The sequence below is a fragment of the Vicia villosa genome, linkage group LG7 (assembly GCF_029867415.1).
Source record: "Vicia villosa cultivar HV-30 ecotype Madison, WI linkage group LG7, Vvil1.0, whole genome shotgun sequence".
NCBI lineage: Eukaryota > Viridiplantae > Streptophyta > Magnoliopsida > Fabales > Fabaceae > Vicia > Vicia villosa.
This window is the reverse complement of record NC_081186.1, coordinates 109,243,767-109,265,289: the sequence shown is the minus strand read 5'-3', so window position 1 is coordinate 109,265,289 and position 21,523 is coordinate 109,243,767. Positions and strand designations below refer to the sequence as shown.

The 21,523-nt window shown below is 35.8% G+C and overlaps 2 protein-coding genes and 1 non-coding gene across 3 annotated transcripts; 1 reads left to right on the top strand and 2 right to left on the bottom strand.

Moving 5' to 3' along the window:
- Window positions 1-956: 956 nt before the first annotated feature.
- Window positions 957-10,926, top strand: LOC131616502 (uncharacterized). The gene is made up of 19 exons (XM_058887848.1): window positions 957-2,257; window positions 2,867-3,178; window positions 3,309-3,548; window positions 3,663-3,777; window positions 3,981-4,123; window positions 4,225-4,888; window positions 5,492-5,556; window positions 5,650-5,751; window positions 5,839-5,981; window positions 6,630-6,685; window positions 6,788-7,452; window positions 7,573-7,763; window positions 7,873-8,179; window positions 8,356-8,643; window positions 8,741-8,850; window positions 9,017-9,347; window positions 9,701-10,114; window positions 10,279-10,519; window positions 10,609-10,926. The coding sequence occupies exons 1-19, from the start codon at window positions 998-1,000 to the stop codon at window positions 10,632-10,634; spliced, it is 5,673 nt and encodes a 1,890-aa protein (XP_058743831.1). The 5' UTR covers window positions 957-997; the 3' UTR covers window positions 10,635-10,926.
- A 274-nt stretch (window positions 10,927-11,200) lies between these two features.
- TRNAC-GCA (transfer RNA cysteine (anticodon GCA)) lies at window positions 11,201-11,272 on the bottom strand. Its single transcript has one exon. It is a non-coding gene; the product is annotated as a tRNA-Cys (tRNA).
- Window positions 11,273-17,668: 6,396 nt separating this feature from the next.
- LOC131618247 (uncharacterized) lies at window positions 17,669-18,463 on the bottom strand. The gene is made up of 4 exons (XM_058889509.1): window positions 18,366-18,463; window positions 18,013-18,204; window positions 17,818-17,928; window positions 17,669-17,726 (listed from the first exon to the last, which is right to left on the bottom strand). The coding sequence occupies exons 1-4, from the start codon at window positions 18,446-18,448 to the stop codon at window positions 17,708-17,710; spliced, it is 405 nt and encodes a 134-aa protein (XP_058745492.1). The 5' UTR covers window positions 18,449-18,463; the 3' UTR covers window positions 17,669-17,707.
- Between the last annotated feature and the right edge of the window lie 3,060 nt (window positions 18,464-21,523).

Below are 21,523 nucleotides of genomic sequence, written 5' to 3'. Positions count from 1 at the left end.
AATAGAGATTCAACAAACATGTAAATTGAGTTAACTGAATAAACTTTGTTAGAAGTATGCTCAGGTCAAAACTTCCAGGACCTTCAGACAAAAAGACTCATAGATGGAAGCTTTCATAAAGGCAAGAGTATGAAGAAGCAAACAAATGAAGCCTTTTCAAAAAACTGTAGGACTTCCCCTAACAAATGTAAGTCGTACAATGGCACCCGACAATCAATAGAAGAGATCCCTTCGCGACCATCGAATTATCGTTATAAAGGGAAATCGCGTGAGTAGCTAGATTAGGGGGCACATGTCACTTACTATACCCCTCTCTCCAACACGCGAGCGTTAGCAAATACAAAGCCATTCCATTTGTTGCAACAAAGGTCAAAGCTTGAGGACAACTGTTTAAGGCCGGACAAAACAGTGTAGGAGGAAAGAATGCCCACATGCTAAGGCTTGTCAAATGCGATGAATATAGATCAAGTATCAATCTATAACTAATAGGGAAAAATAAGACATTCAAAGTCATCCATATAATCTGACTTCTCACCGCGTTTCATGGGACTCCTTCATAAATTAATTACAGCAAACCTCTCTATAGAAGAAAGAAAGGTGCGTCATTTGAAGATAATCCTCTCTCTCATTGAAATTCCCCCTTTATTTAAACACAAACTTGAACGTTGAAGTGCTAATCTTACATGTTAGCTCCATCCACCACATCGAAATCAATATCCATCGTTCCGTTCACCTTCATGTTCTCACGCAAAACAATTTGCTTAAATTTTTTTATAATGTATTGATATAAATAAGCTAATACTTAAGATGAATAATTTTAATTTATTTAATATCATTTAAAAATTTATAATAATTTTTATTAAAATATTATAAATATGAAAAGTAAATAAATTCTAAAAAAATAAAAATAAAATAATAAATATTCTTTAGTTTGTGCAAAAAAAAAAACTCCATAAACCCACAGCACACGATAGCTGAACTGAATCAACTGCCAACTATGGAACTCGACCTCCGTTCCTTCCTCCCCGACGACACTGATGCCGATGTCCACGTCACCCACCATCGCACCATCGATGAAATTCTCAACGACTGCGATACATCTTCATCCTCATCATCACCCTCTCCTCCTTCCTCTCCTTCTCACAACAACAAACCCACCCAATTTCCTCAACCCGTACCTGTTTCAATTTCCCGGGTCAAACCCGATAAACCTCCCCGCCCATTCTCCTCCCTATTCGGCCGTGTCACTCCCAATGCTAAACCCGGTGCCGCCCTTGCTGCGGCTGCCGCTGCTTCTAGATCCGTTCCGACGCCACATGCGGCGGCGATTATTTCCCGGAGGAAGAGTTCGCAGTCGATCAGAACTGAATCGGATGATTCCGATAAAGGTAGTGAATTGGAAAGGAAAATTGAGAGCAGTGAGAGTGTTTCTTCTGTTGATGAGGGTGAAATTGCAGCAATTGAAGTGAATGGTGCTGCTGATGGTGGTGATATTCAGGTGAAGAATGATTCTCCGGTTGTGAGTGAGGAGAAAAGTGATTTAGATGAGTGTTCTGTTTCTGCTTCCTTGAATCATGATGAAAATGGTCATGATCATGATCATGATCAGGGTTTGAATTTGAATTTGAATTCGACGCCTTTTGATGTTGATGGTGATAATGATGATGGTTTTGGTGAAACAACTAGTCTTGATTATAAGGGAGTTGAAGAAACAGAAGAAGAAATAGTTAATGGTGTTGATGTTGGAGTTAGTGGTGGTTCTGTTGGAGGTATTGAGAATGAAGTTAGTGGTAGAGGAGATGATGATGGGGGTGATGGTGATGATGGTGGTGGTGGTGATGATGATGGTAGTTCAATAGGTGATGTATTTGAACTAGTAGAAGAGACACTTGAGGAATTGGAAAATGTAAATCTTAAAAAGAAAAAACCCGAGTCTTTGAAGAAGCCACTTGATTTAGCAGAGGAATTGGAGAAAAAGAATGCTTCAACTGGTTTGCATTTAGAAGAGGGTGCAGCTGCGCAGCCAATGAGGCTTGAAGGTGTTCGGAGAGGGTCTATTACATTAGGATATTTTGATGTTGATGCTGATAATGCTGTCACAAGGGCCATTTCATCGCAGGCATTCAGGCGTGATCATGGTTCTGCGCAAGTCTTGGTGGTTCATGCTAATTACATTGCAGTTGGAATGACAAAAGGGCTCATTGTTTTAGTGCCGAGTAAATATTCCATTCATCATGCGGATAATACAGATGGAAAGGTTTTTCCCTTATTCTATCCAGCTTTTCAAACTAAGCCCAAGTTTGTGTTAATTGAATTATTGAAATTGATATACTCGCCTATATTCAATGTGATATAGTAAATAAATAGTAGCAATAGCAATTAATATTCCATGTTATGTTTACTGCTTCCTAAATATTTCTATTAGATTTGCATGAAAGCAGATTTTGTTTGGAGTATATAAGGTTATTGACATAATGAGTGTGTGTGATTCTCAATATATCAATGCAGTTTATTTGTTTATTTTAATTTTAGATAAAAAATGATAATTAATCAAACAATGAACAAAACTATTCAGGAAATGAAATCTGCTCAAAATCCTCCTTACACGTTATTAGTGGATAAGTGGTGTAGCATGAAGTAGTAATTTGAATAATCATTTGTCCATGTATATGAGTTGATAATGCTTGTCCATTTCATTACACGTTATTAGTGGATAAGTGGTGTAGCATGGAGTAGTAATTTGAATAATCATTTGTCCATGTATATAGTTGATAACGCTGGTCCTTTTCATTTTAAAGCATTTATTTGGTGGAATTGTGGTATAAGATGTAGTTTCATTTATCAGTGTATGTCGTTCACTTGATAGATGTTGATGCTTGGTATACAAGGTGATCGATCACACGCTCCTGTGACGTCCATGTCTTTCAATCAGCAAGGAGATCTTCTTTTAGCCGGTTATGGTGATGGTCATGTTAAACTTTGGGATACCCTGAAAGGGGTTGTGGTTAAAGTTATTAGTGGAGAGCATACAGCACCAGTGGTACATGCTTTTTTTCTAGGACAGGATCCTCAGAATACTCGTCAATTTAAAGCTGTTACGGGTGATTGTAAGGGTCTTGTTCTCTTACATCATATCTCAGTGGTTGTTTTGATTAATAGATTCAACGTCAAAACTCAGGTATATCATCTTTTGCATTTGTGTGCAATGGATTGAATTTAGCACCGTGTTATACAGAGGATTTGTGAGTTAATTTGATGTCTACTTGTCTCATGTATCTCTTCTTTGTAAACTTGTATTAATTTCCCAGTGTCTTCTTGACGGGCAAAGAACGGGCTTGGTGCTATCTGCTTCACCACTCCTTTTAGACGAACTCGGTGGAAGTGCCTCATCTTATTCTCAGGGAAACACCACGGTCTCAACCAGCAGTATAAGTAGCATGGTCGGAGGCGTTGTCGGGGGTGATGCAGGTTGGAAACTCTTCAATGAAGCCTCTTCTCTGGCTGAAGAAGGTGTGGTTGTATTTGTCACCCATCAAACTGCCTTGGTGGTATGAAATTCAGATGTTTGTGTTGGTTCCGCACCTTCTGTCCTTTACTTTTTACTTCAGCTTTATTGAAAAATTGTGCATTATTTATTGAAGACACTAGATCATTTTTTTTAGGTTCGGCTCAGTCCTTCATTGGAAGTCTATGCTCAACTCTCTAGGCCAAATGGGATCCGGGAGGGTTCTATGCCATATACTGCATGGAAGCACATGCCGCAAACAAGTTCTACTGGTATGGATTCACTTTGTTATAATGGGGTATTATATCATAGTATCAGTAATTACACCAGTTACTTACAAACTATTAAGCACAAGCAGTGGACATATAGACTACAGTAATATCCAAAGTATAGGACACTGCGACATGTGTGTATATATAATATAGATCCATGTTGGCTTCTTTTGCTTACTTTCTTGTTGAAAATATGTCTGCAGAAGCTGTTGAAAGAGTTTCGTTGCTTGCAATTGCTTGGGAACGGAAAGTTCAGGTTGCAAGATTGGTCAAATCAGAATTAAAAGTATATGGAGAATGGTCTCTTGACAGTGCGGCTATAGGTCTGGCATGGTTAGATGATCAGGTATTAAATCATCTTCTGTTCCGTTCCCTTTTATTCTTCTTGTATCTCTTTGCTTCTTAATAACAGTAAACAGCATTTAAAAGATTATTGTATTTGCTCAGATGCTGGTAGTGCTCACTTCAACTGGGCAGCTTAATTTATTTGCTAAAGATGGAACTGTGATTCATCAAACAAGTTTTGGTGTGTTTCATCAAACAAATTTTGGTGTAGATGGTATTGGAGGAGAAGAACTACTTTCATATCATACTCACTTCATCAACATTTATGGGAATCCTGAGAAAGCTTATCATAACTCCATAGCTGTAAGAGGAACTTCTATTTATGTACTTGGTCCAACACATCTTGTTGTTTCTCGTCTTCTCCCTTGGAAAGAACGTATTTTGGTTTTACGAAAAGCAGGTGACTGGATGGGTGCCTTGAACATGGCAATGACTCTTTACGACGGCCATGCTCATGGGGTTGTTGATCTACCTAGAACCTTGGATGCGATACATGAGGCTATAATGCCCTTCTTGGAGGAGTTGCTTACATCATATGTTGACGAAGTGTTCTCCTATATTTCAGTGGCTTTCTGCAACCAAATTGGAAAACCTGATCAATCCAATGATTCAAATAGTAGAAGTAATTCAGTACACTCTGAAATAAAGGAACAATTCACCCGGGTTGGTGGAGTTGCTGTTGAATTTTGCTGTCATATAAAACGGACAGACATCCTTTTTGATAAAATTTTCTCCAAGTTCGTGGATGTTCATGTTCAACAGAGAGGTATTATTGTCTTTGCCTTCTGTAATTCTATAAATCTTTTCCTCAAGAGGTGCTACTCATATTTCTCTCATGCATTTTTTCCCGATTTTATCCCATGTATTCTCATCTCTGAGGCATGGAACTGTTGCTTTTATCCGCATTTTCTTGCCAATTTGCCCAACATTCGGTAGAACAGAGATTATTAAGAATCATGAACAGAAAATAAACTGTAGATCGTTTCAAATGATTACAGTCATGAACAATGAAATTCTTTTACGTCTCATCAATTCATGACTGTCAAATAGTACTCCCTCTGTCCTAAAACGAGTGACTTAGCTGACCTATTCACACAAATTAAGAAAATTGTATTAATAAAAGATGATAATACTACCTCCATTTTTTTATTATAAGTCATTTTGCCACTTTCACAAATGTTAAGAAATGTAGTTATTGTTGTATGAAAAAGAAAATTATGAAGGGTCTTACAAAATTAACCTTCATTAAAGGTATGAGAAAGATAAATTAAAAGAATAGAAAGAAGAGAGTCTCTTACATTATTTATCTTTCCTTTCCTTTTCCAATTTCAATTGTATATCAATGCAAATACTTTGTAATGTTTTCCAGAAACATTTTTGGAGCTTCTGGAGCCATATATTTTGAAGGACATGCTTGGATCTCTACCTCCTGAGGTATTGGGTCATGTTTTTTGTGGTAGTTGGATGATAGGTTATTAATATTAAAGTTTTAGTTTCATCCTTATAATTTGTCTCTCTTTTATCAAGATTATGCAAGAACTGGTGGAGTATTATAGCACTAAAGGGTGGTTACAGCGGGTTGAGCAATGTGTGCTTCACATGGATATTTCATCCTTGGATTTTAATCAGGTTATTGTTATATCAATTGAAATATGTTTACTTTCCATTCAATTCTTTTATTGCATAGCTGATGAATGATTATTTGATGCTTTCTAGGTTGTTAGATTATGCCGGGAGCATGGACTATATAGTGCTCTGGTGTATCTCTTTAATAAAGGCTTAGATGATTTTAGAGCACCTCTTGAGGAGCTCTTTGCAGTTCTACAAAATAGCCAGAAGGAAAATGCTAAGGCACTTGGGTAAGCTGTTTATCTCTTTTTATTTAATATTCTTTGCTTCCTCTATATATGTGGATTACAATTGACTAGTCAGTGATGAATGCCGATTTATGGATTTTGTTTGTATTCATCCAGTAAACCAAAAAAGAAATTTATCTCTGAGAAGAATAATAGAAGACAAATTGAGTTGGCGGCAGTTTCAATAGGCTAATTAATGATGAGAATATCTGTAAACATTCCTAATTCAGACATATCTTCCCCATCCTCGACCTCAATTGGGACGGGAAAAAAATCAAATTAATAAGGGCTCCTCACTACTTTTTCAAATAAATAAAGAAACATCATATCAGAAATATGCTTGAACAGAACTTTATATATTTATTATATGCAACTTAACGTCTGTTGACCTTATTTAAATCCAGTTCTGTTTTCCCAGATTGGATTTCTGATCATCATAAGAAAATTTTAGACATTTATTCTAATCAGAAATTTCATTTGGAAATTGGTTCAACCATTCTGTGGCTCTCTCTATCTACCTGTATGTGAAAAATGAGAGCAGTTCATTCACTACATTTCTCAAAAGTGAAAATTGTTACTTGTTAGTATTGTCTTAGCTTGATAGAAATAGTTAATTCTGTATTTTTCTTCTCTTGCTTCTCCTTTAAACAGGTATAGAATGCTGGTTTATCTCAAGTACTGTTTTATAGGTCTTGCCTTTCCTCCAGGTATTTTTTCCCGGATCTTCACTTGCTTTTATTTATTTTCTATTTTAAAGGTATTTCAGTAATACTACATACACATGATTCATCTGTTGCATATAATTGTAGGCCATGGAACTATTCCTCCTACACGGTTGCCATCTCTTAGAAAAGAACTTGTAGAGTTTTTGTTAGAGGATTCCAGTGCTATAAGATCACGGACTGCTTCAGATTCCGTGTCCAAACAGCCTTACCTGAATCTATATCTTCTCTTAGAGTTAGACACCGAAGCTACATTAGATGTCCTCCGATGTGCTCTCATGGAAGATAAAATTTCAAATTCCAGCTCATCTTCACTGGATTCAGCTGATAAACCCATCGAAGAAGAAAACAAAGAAAATAATAATGTTACTGAAACTGAAAATATTTTGGTTCAGAATACAGTGGATGCTCTTATTCAAATAACTGATATGAATGTTGCTCCATCGGATACAACCTCTAGTAGTGGTGATGACGGATCAACAAAAGAGTGGCCTTCAAAGGATAAAGGCTGTCTGTTTGAGTTCATAGCTTATTATGTTGCTCGCCAAAGAGCTAAAGTTTCAAAGGGCATGCTTTGTCGAATATTGGAATATCTGACATTGGATAATCAATTTTTAGCTAATGTTTCTTCTCATAGTTCAACTCCAAAAAATAGAGAGAAGCAAGTGCTTGCACTTCTGGAAGTAGTTCCTGAGTCCGATTGGGATGTTCCATTTTTGCTAGACTTATGTGAGAGAGCCAAATATTATCAGGTAGGTACATTGTCCAATTTAGTGATACTATCTTTTGAAGTATAGTGGTACTAATACTAAGTATTGATATTTGATATTACCTAGTTAGATGATTTTACTAACTCTTTTGTTGGGTTTTAGGTTTGTGGATTGATTCATTCCATCAGACATGAGTACGTGGCTGCATTGGATAGCTATATGAAGGATGTAGACGAGCCTGTTCATGCCTTCTCCTTTATCAACAAAGCATTCTCACAGTTGATTGGCAATGACCGTGCTGCTATTCGATCAGCAGTCCTATCTCGAATTCCTGAATTGGTTGAACTAAGCAGGTAATCATCTTTATTACATATACTTAAGTTAGAATCTCTTGGCATGTTATATGGCATTTATGACGTCTTTGTTTCCATTTTTACTTATGCTCTTTTCTATTGATCGTAGGGAAGGTGCATTCCATTTAGTTACCAGACATTTTACTGATGAAAGTTCCCATATCATCACTAAACTTCATTCTCATCCAAGAAGTCTTTTTCTTTATTTAAAGACACTCATCGAGCTTCATTTATTTGGCACCCTAGACTTGTCTAATTTGACAAAGGATGTTTTTACAAACCACCCTAATGGAAAGCAGGATAAGGATCTCCCACAAGGAATCCATGATTACTTAGAAAATATATCCGATTTCCCCAAGTATATGCGTGAAAATCCTAGTCATGTGCCTGATGATCTTATTGAGCGTTACCTAGAGGTGAGTTTTTGCACTATTGTCTTTGTGTGGGCAGTTTATTTCTCATGCTATCTAGAACTAATTTGATTGTAAAGGTGTAGCATAATGTGTTTCTTGTTGTTCTTGGGATGTGTCATGTGCCAATTTATGTCTCTTTAGTATTGGGCTTTATTAATGCCTTTGTTTTGATTTTGCAGCTGTTATGCCAGTATGAACGGGGTTCAGTTCTAAAGTTTCTAGAAATGTTTGATAGCTATCGTGTGGAACATTGTTTACGCCTGTGCCAAAAATATGGCATTATAGATGCTGCCGCTTTCTTATTGGAAAGGGTTGGTGATGTTGGTAGTGCTCTTTCACTTACACTTTCTGATCTGAATGATAAATTTGTTGAGCTTGATGCTGCTGTGGAAGCTGTAGTGTTGAACCATCCCAAGCTAGATTCTTCTCATATGGAAGTATTCAACATTGTTTTAAGAACAAAAGAGGTTCGTAGATGCATGTTTGTTTTTATGGGTGTACAGTGCAAGTATATTTTGCATGTATTCCGTAACCTAACCTTTTTAATGGCTACAAATCCAATAGGTGAATATCATGTATGATTTATTGCATGCCTGTATCGGTCTATGTCAGCGGAACACCCCTCGTCTAAATCCTGAGGAGTCAGAGGCACACTGGTTTAAATTACTTGACTCGTAAGTTTAATATCACCATGCATTGTTTTTGTTTCACACTTATTTATTAGTTTATTTGTGGCTTAATTACATGAGTTTTATAATAATCATGATGTAACAAATCACTTGTATGGTTTATAGCTGATAATAATATTCATGTTACAAATATACTTTGTTTTTCATACAGGTTTTGTGACCCATTGATGGATTCATATGTTGAAGAGAGAGCATATAAAAGAAACAATTATTTTGGCGTGCTAGCTGGATCAGCAGATTCACAACCGGACAAAGACACCTATAAAAGCAGTTGGAAGATTTCTCAGTCCCGAAATGGTGATCTCTTGAGAAAATTGTTATCCCAATTCATTAAAGAGATTGTTGAGGGAATGATAGGTTATGTTCACCTTCCAGCTATCATGTCCAAACTCTTGTCTGATAATGGTAGTCAAGAATTTGGCTATTTTAAACTTACCATATTGGGGATGCTGGGAACATATGGCTTTGAAAGAAGAATTCTGGTAAGATAAACTTGTTCATTGTGGTTTCTTTAATATTTTAAATTGGATTCACTTGTCAAGATTTACCAAATATCTTATTTTTCGGCAAACATTTTCTATTAAAATTTATCAATTGTCCTAGTGACATGCATGGAATATTTGGCTGGTTCAGTTCATGAACTATTAGTCACAGCTCGGCTTTTTTCAGTGCAGTTCGGTTCAATTTTTTATTTATAACTGTCCTTGTTTTAGTATTGCATGGAATATCTAGAATTTTTATGGAGAAATTAATTTCTCTCTTCTCTCATTTTCTACTTCCAACGGTTTCTTGTTTTTCCCTGATTCTTTTCTCTTGTTTCTCTTTCTTCACTTAGGATGCTGCAAAATCTTTGATAGAGGATGATACATTCTATACGATGAGTTTACTCAAGAAAGGAGCCACCCATGGATTCGCTCCCAAGAGTTCAGTGTGCTGTATTTGTAATTGCCTCCTTACAAAGAATGCAGTCACCACCGGAATTAGAATTTTCAACTGTGGCCATGCGATTCATCTCCACTGTGAAGCCTCTGAAGTCGAGTCGTCAAGCAAAGGATCTTCATCTGGATGCCCTATATGCTTGCCTAACCAAAAACCCCAGAAGTCTAGAAACAAATCAATCGTTACAGAGAATGGTTTGGTCAATAGATTCTCATCAAGGCGCCAGCCCCCTCATTATGGTAGTACAATTCATCACCATGACAATGATTTATCAGAGAATATGTATGGAGGACAACAACAGATATCACGGGTAAAATACGAACAAACCTCCACTTCATTCGATTAATATAATGACCTTGTTCATACTTTTACGTATCGTTTAGTTGGAGATGAATGAAGGAGAGGGAAGAGATTTTTATGAATCTTTCGTATTTGGTTCAAGATTTTGACTTACGATATTGTTTGTTTGTGCAGTTTGAGATCTTGAGCAGCTTGCAGAAAAATCAAAGATTTATGCAATTCGAAAACTTGCCTCCATTGAGGCTTGCCCCACCTGCTGTGTACCATGAAAAGGTAAGTAAAGTAGCACACTATCAGACTGGAGAAAGTAGCAGCAGTTCTTCAGTTATAGAGAAACATAGTCGTCAAAAACAAAACCGGGAGCTAAGAGTTAGAGGTTCTTCGATTCGTTTTCCTTTGAAGTCAAGTTTTTTTGGTGAGTAATGTTACTATTATTTAAGAAAGTTTTGGTTCTCTTTATAGTGCTTAAAATCCTGACACAATGGAAATAATGCATATCCGCAGGCAAGGAAAAGACGAATAAGCGATGACATAACTGTTTCACGAGAACAAGAAATCAAGCAATAACAACTAACTAACTGTACAGGCTAACAGAAGATACCTCTCTCTAATAGGAGATTTGATGTATCTGAATCCATTATTATTCTTCCGTATCTTACCATACTTTTTGTATATGTTATGTATATAAGTTAGTTATATGCAGAAGGTTGTGTATCTGTACAATAGAAAAGCCATTCTTATGAGTTGATTCACTCTAACACTTTTGCATGCCATTTTTGTTTTGAATAATAATATCAATAAAAGCTTCATTCTCTCTCTTCTTGATACTATGCAACTATTTTGAGGCTGTAAACGTGAATTTGAATTTAAGACTTTCTATTTATCGATACTGAAAAGTGTGAATCAAATTACTAAATAATTTGACAAAAGCAAAACAATTTTATATACAAAAATTATTATTGAAAGTGCAAGATGATGGACTTGTTTTCTACCTATAAAGAATTTCTGCATTGGCTGCTAACAGTTTTCCTTTTTCTTTATACACAAATCATAAACTATACATGAAAAAAGAAAGAATAAAAATATGAACATATAAAGGGCCCAACCGGGTTCGAACCGGTGACTTCTTGATCTGCAGTCAAATGCTCTACCACTGAGCTATGGACCCTTTGGTGATATAACTTCAATTGTTATAATAGATAACCCAAATACCAAGGGTACACACACAAGAATGAAAAGGATTTTGGAATTGATCATAGGGATGTCAACTTGCCTCCGTTAGCGGGGATCCCCGTGGGGATTCCCTGTTTGGGGCCCCAAAGACGGGGAATTTTCCTCCCACGGGGACGGGGATAGGGAACAAAGTCTCCCCGAAGACACTTCGGAGACGGGGGTGGCGTAAATATTCCCCGCCCCGTGGAATACCCGCCCCGCCTAAAACAGCATAATGTCTTGAATTTATGTATAATTTTAAATTATTATGTAAGTTTATTTTTCATTTCATATGATTAATCTTTAAAAATTAAAAATATATATGTATTGTTTGTAAAAGAGTGGGATCTAAATGATTATTTTAATTTTTTTTTGCTTGAAATTTTGGTGGTCATGACACTCAATATTATAGATTAAATATTGTTAAAATAATATATTTATCATACAGGAATAATTTCTAAATTTTTTGTGGTTAGTTTTTGAAGCTATTACTATTAATTTGATTTAAAATAATAATTAAAAAAATCATGTTTACGGATCTCCGCATGAACCGCGGGAATCCGTGGGGACCCGTGGGAATCTGCGGGGATGAGGATGGGGGAGAAAATTCCCCCGTAGCGGGGACCCGAAGTGAGGATGAGGAATAAATTCGAGGGCGGGGATTGTGATGGGAATGTATCCCCCGCCCCCGCCCCGCCCCATTGACATCCCTTATTGATCCATATATTCAATGCCACATCGGCAGCTAAGGAGGATGACACGATCATTCCACTCACTCCATTAAACTTTAGACATTCAATTCATCTAACAAATGTTAAGAAAGCATTTTGTTTGAGGTATGAACACACTTAAAAAATTTGTGACGACTCTTCAATAAAATATTATCGCAACGATTCTATTAAGAGTATCACACAATTTTGAAGCATACTATAACAAAGGAGATAGAACAAATATTTTATAAAGTCCGTCCGTCAATCATAAATTTTGAACAAAAAATATAAAAAATGATCTTATTTGTCTCATGTAATTGTCTACACGGAAGAGAGAAAAATACTTGATTTTTTCTTCACCCACCTCCTAACCTTCTTGCCCACCCCTGGTGATTTTACCACAATACCCCTTGTTTCGGAAGTTCATTTCCGAAACTGTACTTTTTTTCTTAAAAAAGGTGTTTTCGGAAATGTATCTCCGAAAACGTGTTTTTTTTAATATAAAATATTGATTTCGGAGATGCATCTCCGAAATAAAGTTACTTTTCAGAAAATGTGGTGTTTCGGAAGTTCATCTCCGAACGCACCCCCCTTGGAGAAATCGGAAATGAACCTCCGAAAATATGTCTGGACAGAATAAAATGAAAAACAACAACAATTCGCTTTATTTAATCGGGTGAAGATTACAACGATAATATTACATAAAATTAAAGTTACATATTGTTGAACACGGGTAGGTGGGGATGAGAGAGTGGTGGGGAGAAAAAAAGGCTTCCAAATTTCAAAAGGTGTACTACTGTAAGTAACAAATGACGGAGGAGGTGTAACCGGGGCCGGAACATATGACAGAGGAGGTGGATGTCCGGAGGAAGAAGAACCGGAGGTACGTCCACCGCGAGACAAAGGAGCCAATCAATGTAAGCTATAATTTATCATTATCATCAGGGGACGTCATTACAAAAAATTGGGGAAAAAATCTTATTATTTTTAATCTTGATTTTTTAGAAATGACGTCCCCAGATGATAATGATAAACTATAGCTTACAATGATTGGCTCCTTTGTCTCGCGGTGGACGTACCTCCGGTTCTTCTTCCTCCGGACATCCACCTCCCCCGTCATATGTTCCGGCCCCAGTTACACCTCCTCCGTCATTTGTTACTTACAGTAGTACGTATTTTTATTAACATGATAAATCCAATACAAAAACATTGTGCGATACAATCCGAAATCCGAACAAAACAAAACAAAACACGTCAAACAAAACAAAAACATGTTATTCTGCCCGACGAGCGTTACAAAATACACATCAAACAAAATAAAAACACGTTATTCTTCTCGACGAGCGAACTCCTCCGAATGAAGATAATTATACCAATCTTCATCCCACTCATTATCAGAACCATCAGCGTTGATCACGCCTGAAGGCTGAGCCTGCGCGTCCGAGCCATGGACTCCCAGGGGACGAGAAGCAGAACCAGTCAAAAGCTTCTTCTTCTCCTTCACCTCCTTCACCTGCTTCACCTCCTTCACCTCTTTCACCTCCTTCTTTGAAGAACCCTTTCTTCCCTTAGCGCCCTCTTTAGAAGACGCAGTCCTGCGTGCTTGTTGGTTGTCTGACATGTTCCTGTAAACAGTTGAAATCGATTAATATGCGAGACAAAATAAAAAACAAAAAAATTTGAACTTCTGATACAATTCGGAAGTTTATTTCCGAAAACTGGGAGGGAGGTGTTTTCGGAAATGAATTCGAAACACCCCTGCGATGCACTTTTCTGCAACTTCCATGGCAGACCCCTAAACCAAACTTCAAACCAAATCAAAATGCTTTTAAACAACCTAAATACTACTAACAACCTAACCATATATCATTTATGCAATTAAAACCCTAAATAACATGCATTTCAATAATAGATCTAAAAATTTCAAAACTTACAAAGTGTTAGGATTGAGGGCTTTTGAATGTTGTTTAGCAGTGTGATTGGAGCCTTGATGCAGCTTTGGAATTCTGTTTGCACAAATTTTCGCCTTTGCCACTTTTTGTTTTGATTTAGGGTAAATGATTGGGGGAGGGGGAGTGTTTTGATAAATCTGCAGAAATCGCAGTATTTCGGAAGTTCACTTCCGAAATGATGTTTTCGGAAATGAACTTCCGAAATAAGTCAATTTTTAAAAAAAAAACGCTTTCGGAAATGAACTTCCGAAGCAGGGGGTGACCCCCATAGGGAGGTGGCCAAAGAAATTTTCAAATACTTTCATTATACACACTTTTTTTCCACCATAGTTTTGTTCCATTAGCTTTTTATAGTAATGTTTTCAATGAATCATCTCTCACTTACAAGTATTTGATGTTGTACTCCTTTTCTTTTACTAGGTTCTATTAATTTTTTCCTAGTAAGATTTTGATAAGAGATATTCTTAATAACCATTCAAGAAGAATTGTTAGGAATATTTGATGGATATCCAATTCTCTAACTTGTTCACATTAAATGGATGACTTATGACTTTTATTACTTAGTAACTCCCACTCTTAAATGGATGATGCTCTTTAATAGATGTTCTCAACTAAGGATCAAACGAAGGCTTAAGTGGAGTTAGTATATTCAACAAGATCATCGTGATATGGTTGTTGGTCATTAGTTACATTCTCATCATCTATTTGTATATCATTTCCATCAACAAAATTTTTACTTAGAGGTTTAAGCACAACATCATTGTAACTTCTAGCATCAAATTTTGACATTTCGACTAATCAAAATTTTGAATAGTTTAATCTTCAAAAAATATTACGTCAAGACTTTTGATAATTTTTCTTGTCATTCTGGATCCCACAATTTACAACCAAACTCTTCATGACCATAATCTACAAACACACACTATTTAGATCTCTTATCTCTTGGAATGTAAATAAAATCCATGCAAATCAGAAATTCTCAAGTAACATTAAAAAACTTCTTTTTCTATTCATATTTTTTTGGAACATCACCACCAAGTGAAACAAAAGGAGAAATATTGATTAAATCTACAGTAGTTTTTCGTGCTTCACCTTAAAAGGCCTTTGACAACTATACATGATAGAGCATACACCTGATTCTATCATTAATCACACGATTCATTCTTTCTCCACAACTCCATTATGTTGAAGCGTCTTTGAAAAAATATTCTCAAGCTTGATTCCATATTCTATGAAATATTCTTAAAATGGACCTCTATATTCACCACAATTATTAGCTCTGACACATTTCAACTTCCTCCCATTTTCTCTTTCAACATTTGCATGAAAGTGCTTAAATTTTAAAACAAAAACTCATACTTTTCTAGAGTGCTCGTTAATAAAAGTAACAAAATATGATGGACCACATAAATATTTACCTTCCATCATGCAAATATTAATGTGAACTAAATCTAGAATATTTGATCTCCTATGAGTACCATTACTATGGAAGAAAATTATATGTTGCTTACTAGAAAAGCAATGAGTGTAAGTTTTCAGAGGAGTACCTTTTATCGGAAGAACACTTTTCTTTACAAAAATATTGTGTCCTTGATCACTTAAGTGATCAAGATGCATATGCCATACATCACTAGATACATATTCAACTGCGTTCACTTCTTCCTTCCATAGCTTTACAGGCACCCTGTTAAAAGTTGTGAGACTTTGCTCGTTTGGTACCACTAGTGACTCTTTGATGATCTTACATAATCCACCACTACCAAATTAATCATAAATATCCAAGACTTTGACCGAAATCAAATTGAGACAAAATTAGGAACATGTCTCACATTCTTCAATTGAAGCTTGCACCCTACACCAGTTTCAACCCAACATTTTCTCATACCAACAATTTCAGAAACTTCCTCACTTCCCATTTTACCGTTCTAAAACCACCAACAACATAATATGATAAGAAATCACACATAAGAGTAACATGGTATGTGACATATGAATCAATAATTCAAGTTGAATCTTTACATGCAATATTTAAAAAATTATGATCATAAACAATGTCGACATTACTATCATGTGCAACGACTGTCATGTCTTTATTATTTTTCTTTTTATTACCTTAATCTCTTTCTCTTGAATATTCACTTTTGAGAAACATGCAATTTATTTTTATGTGTCCCACCTTGTCACAATTGTAGCATATAATTTTTTTTCTAGTTTTTGACTTGTCGTGATTCTCAGATTTGTCACGCTTATAAAAATATTTGATTTTGCTTCTCCCTCGTGACTCTGTAACTAGAACTTTAGATTGATTAGGAGTAACAATCAAACTATTCTCCTTTCTTCTAACTTCTTTATTAACCATGTTATCGTTAACTGTTAACATTAGTAACTTCCCATTCGAATCTAAATTAGCAAGTGTCAGAATAAGAAATTCCTAATGTTTAGGTAAGAAAATAAGCAATAACAAGTCTTGAAATTCATCATCCAACTTAATATAAGTAGCTGCAAACACTACAACACGGAAGACATACAAAAGCGCTTTTTTTGGCCTTTAACAGCGCTTTAAAGCGCTGCCAAAGCCAGCGCTGACGTAGGTAACGAAAGCGCTTTTAAAAGCTCTCTAGTAGACCTCCATATAAGAGCGTTTTTTCCAGAAAAGCGCTCTGGTAGACCCCCTATAAGAGAGCTTTTTCTGGAAAAGCGCTCTAGTAGACCCCCTATAAGAGCGCTTTTGCTGGAAAAAGCGCTCTGGTAGCCCCCCCTATTAGAGCGCTTTTCCAAAAGCGCTTTGGTAGGTTGCGTTTTTTTTTTCTTTTTTTTTTAATCTTTGGCAGCACTTTTTGTAACAAAGCACTTTCGTATGTGGACCTTTAAGAGCGCTTTTTAAAAGCGCTGTCGTTGCTAAATGAGGTATTTTAAAGTGCAGCCTGTAATTTCAGCCTCCCAGTTCGACCTGTAATATTTTCGACCTGTAATATATTTTCAACCTGTAATATTTTCGACCTGTAATATATTTTCGACGATATATTTTCAACCATAGGTAGGACTATATATATACTAATATAATACTATTATAATATCCAAAATATATATATATATATATATATATATATATATATATATATATATATATATATATATATATATATATATATATATATACATCATTATGTCAAACAAACTAAATCTCTAACATCAACAATATTATACTTCAAATATTAATTGGAAACAATATGAACAAAGTTAGTAACCATATATCCTAGAGTACTATAATATTCTCTTCAAATCGACACAAATCCTACTACATGAATAGCTGATGAATATAAAATTGACACAAATCCTCTTTGATTTCTTCCAACTTAAGTCTCGTGTAAGAAGCAGCACAGTATTCGTCAAAGTACTACAGAATAAAAACATAATATGAATGGTTTAGTTAAATGTAATAAATTATAAGAAGTTATCTAATTAAGTTATAAATCCATATCGTGATTGGAATCTCTAATTGATTCATTTGAAGGATTTCTTTCATAAATCTCAAAACAAAGTATCCGCAGTCTGAACTGTTTCGCTGTATCGAACACTACATAGAAAAACAAATAAGATTTTATAGTTGTCTTGTTTTATCAAGTAGCATAAATATTATAAGCAAAATTGTGAAAAATAATGTACCTGCACTTTGATCCAAGTAATGTTGTTTGATTTAGTCCGGGATACCTGTGCGTCTCGTTGACTTCAGAACACTTGTATTGATCTAACAAAAATATAAAAGCATATATTTAGATCAATCTCACAAATAATTAAATATATAAATATACAAGAATATTTAGAACGATCCCACTTACAAATCAATAATTTCCTTCATAGCCGGATAATTGTTCCACTCACCATCTACCGAATTCAGAAAATATACCACTTCTCTTATCGGGTTGATAGCAAGCAACAACCAGTGTGCTCTATAAATTAAAACAATAGGTTATATGAAAATTTTGCTACGCAAAAGAAACAAAGATTAAATGAACCAAGAATGAGAAACTAACCCTACTGGTCGGGTATTATACGCCCAAAGAATCAGACTTTCTGTATTGCCGGATGACATGAATCTATCGACTAAGCGCTGTCTAACTGATTCCGGTTCCGAAGCAATTGTCATTCCGCTGCAATGGGCGGAAGACACGAAACGGAATCTGTTTGACAATGCAGTCCCGCGCAACACTCTGTCATGCAACAACCTTAAATAAAAACATTATAAACATATTAGCGGATGAGTGAATAACCGGATGTATGAGTGCATATTAGTGTATATCACCGGATGAGTGAAAAACATAATAAACATAATGTGTAAATAAATTGTTCGACTAATTAAATAATATATCGGATGAGTGAATATTACCGGATGTACGAGTGCATATTAGCGACGCCTAGTTGTTCTTGCGTAAAAATCTCTTCCAAGTCATCTATTGCAATATGTGACATGAATTCAACACCAAAGATACCTTCATCCATATTGATTTGACGGAGAGCACCTTCCTTCAAATCGGACATATCAACAAGTGTTCCGAGCGTCATCCGGTATCGAGGCACAAAAGCACCACCTTTTTTTGCCGCTTGCTTCGAAGGACCCTTAGGTGGTACGCTACGAACTTCCTGTGTCACTTGTTGTGACCCCTGAGCAGATGCCTAAAAATCATATAACGATCGATAAAATATAAAATCATGCAGTTTTAGATTCAAATTATATATTAACACCTTAAATGTACCTCTTTTAGTGATGCAACAGACTCCTCCTCCTGTAAAATCCCTTTGCCCTTAATTGCGGGTTTTGTAGGAGCAGTCTAAAATTAAAATGTAAAAAATAATTAACGTAACGGTGCAGAATTGACATTCGAAAACTAAATGATTCATAATTAGGACCAATTGGTTGGTTATCAAAATTCCATTCCAAATGGTATACTAATCCTTGGTCTCTATGTGGAATGATTCCCTTCATAATGGTGATGCCTAGTGCAACTTCTTTTGCTTCAGTATCAGGTGGAGCATTTGTATCCGGAGCACTATAGACCATTTCGTACTTGTCGGATCATTGACATAGAACTGGTTGAGAGACACTAAATTGATATTAAATAGAACCATAAACAATAAACTATAAGCAGAAAACAACAAACTATAAGCAAGAAGAAATGGATAGTAACCTGAGTTAGACTTGATGTGGGAGATGGGTAGGTTTGAATCGGCGTTGTACAAGTAGAAACCAGAGACTTCAAAGTAACTGTAAAATTAAACACACACACGATGCAGTTAAATACAAATATCATAAAAGTGAAGGAACTATATGCAAACTGTAGCACAAACTACAACCTAAAACCATCGCTGGACATACACTAACCTATATAACACAGAAAGGAAACAGCTATGACACCAATTTCAAAGATAGCATGGTTACATCTTCAGCAATTATTTAAACAATGCAAGTTTAACAAACCCAAGGTCTAGCCTTCAAATATTGATACAACTAAAACAAATTGATACTCCATCACATTATGTAGTTCTTCAATAATGTTATTCAAAACATATTTAAAACTCAGCTATTAAATTATATGTAGATTAATGTCTAAATTTTGTAAAATCATGTATACATGAATGAACATCGAGATACTACAACATGCCTACGTGGTTAGATTTAGTAAATTCACGTTCTACAAAATTGATGGAAGAGGTAAAGTAATAGTATGCCAATTTACACACACAACGACAAAAAAACCCAAATAAGAAAATTATCAATTTAGAAGAGCATGTACCTATTTCAATAAAGCAACAAATGACTGCTCATAAACAGAATTTTCAAAGATAAAAACAGAATTTTCACAGCAACAAACATATCGATTCGGCAGCATAACGACATAGTAATCTCTCAAGCTGAATGGGTACACAAGCTGAACTATACAGTTATGTTACATTGTCCCTGAATACAATATATATTCATTGGTCTATTCCATCCCCAGCATCACTCAGAGAACACAAAAATGCATTATTTCTGAAGAAACATACACTGTCTTTTTTGAAAGGTCTGAATAAAATACCTATAAACACTAATCTTTCAAATGTCAAAAACAGAACTACAAATCGTGTACCTTCGTCTTCTCTTCGTATTCGTTTTCTGGGCAGGGTTTCTTCTTCGTCTAGCTTCGTATTCTGGGCAGCAATGGAGTTTTTATGGAGATTAAGTGTTGCGGTTTTGAGGATGAGATACGGTTTTGAGGAGTTTTTATGGAGTTCTTCGTTCTGGGCAGCGATGGTTCTTCGTTTCTTCGTTCTGGGCAGCGATGGCAGTGAAAGAAGAATTAGGGATTATGAAACAACTATTATTTTGATTTTAAAAATTTTAATTAACGAAACAGCTATGAAAGCGCTTTTAAAAAGCGCTCTGGTAGCCCTGCCTTTACCAGCGCTTTTTAGGGTAAAAGCGCTTTCGTACCCCCCTTTAAGAGCGCTTCTGAAAGCGCTTTCATAAGCCCCCTATAAGAGCGCTTTTTGAAAGCGCTTTCGTACCCCCCCTATAAGAGCGCTTTTTGAAAGCGCTTTCGTACCCCCCTATAAGAGCGCTTTTTGAAAGCGCTTTCGTAACCCCCCCTTTAAGAGCGCTTTTTTTGCGTGTTTTTTTATTTTGTTTTTAGCGAAACCTATACCAGCGCTTTCCTAAAAGCGCTTTAGTAGGGGTGCTGCTAAAAGACAAATTTGGCATAGTGAAACTGATTCACAATATTTTTGATCAAACATGCTTTGTCAATATTTTGTGTGCAAACATTTATGATTCAACATGTAGATATATACTCGGTTTCAACCACTATATGATTATAGAAATTGCATTCAATTTCATCTTCTTTAATTCGACATCAAACTTATCACTCGATTTACTTTTTTTCCTCCTCAATATGGTCATACAAATCTTTGATGTGAAATTCTGGACTCAGACACGCGATGTCTTACAGGATGTCACGACATCACTATCTGAATGTTTTTAAACAAATGAACAAAGTGTAAACAGAAAACAACACAGGAAAATTGTTAACCCAGTTCGGTGCAAACACACCTACATCTAGGGGCTACCAAGCCAGGGAGGAAGTCCACTATAAGTAATATCAATTCAAGGTAATACAACTCAATATTACGCCTTTCACTTAATATCTACCCAATGCAACTTCAATCTAAACAACTTAGACCAGAGATCCTACTCACTCCCCCTCAATCACAGCAGTGATGAAAAACTAACCAATTAAAAACATAAGAAGACACTCTTCAAAAACACAACTTGATCTTGCTTAAAAGCTTTGATCAAGTACAATAGTACTCTTGCTTAAAAGCTTCGAGTACTTCTACAACTCAAAACAAAAAAACCGCCTAGACCAAGACAATCATCATGATGATTGTTTGGCTTACAAGAAGACTAGTACACAAAACGAAAAACAAACTCAACAAACTTCTGGACGGTAAACCCTAAAACCAAAAAAACATCAATCCAGCAGCTTCTTCAATTGTTATAAATAACCTTGC

What these genes read in the sequence shown, in the direction of transcription:
- LOC131616502 (XM_058887848.1), top strand. Translation starts at nt 998, where the DNA reads ATGGAACTCGACCTCCGTTCCTTCCTCCCCGACGACACTGATGCCGAT. An exon ending in AGAGAGCCAAATATTATCAG is followed by an intron (nt 7,453 to 7,572) that starts GTAGGTACATTG and finishes GTTGGGTTTTAG; the next exon opens with GTTTGTGGATTGATTCATTC. An exon ending in GACAACAACAGATATCACGG is followed by an intron (nt 10,115 to 10,278) that starts GTAAAATACGAA and finishes TTGTTTGTGCAG; the next exon opens with TTTGAGATCTTGAGCAGCTT.
- LOC131618247 (XM_058889509.1), bottom strand. Translation starts at nt 18,448, where the DNA reads ATGTCACATATTGCAATAGATGACTTGGAAGAGATTTTTACGCAAGAA. An exon ending in AATATGCACTCGTACATCCG is followed by an intron (nt 18,205 to 18,365) that starts GTAATATTCACT and finishes TTTTTATTTAAG; the next exon opens with GTTGTTGCATGACAGAGTGT. An exon ending in TATAATACCCGACCAGTAGG is followed by an intron (nt 17,929 to 18,012) that starts GTTAGTTTCTCA and finishes TTTAATTTATAG; the next exon opens with AGCACACTGGTTGTTGCTTG.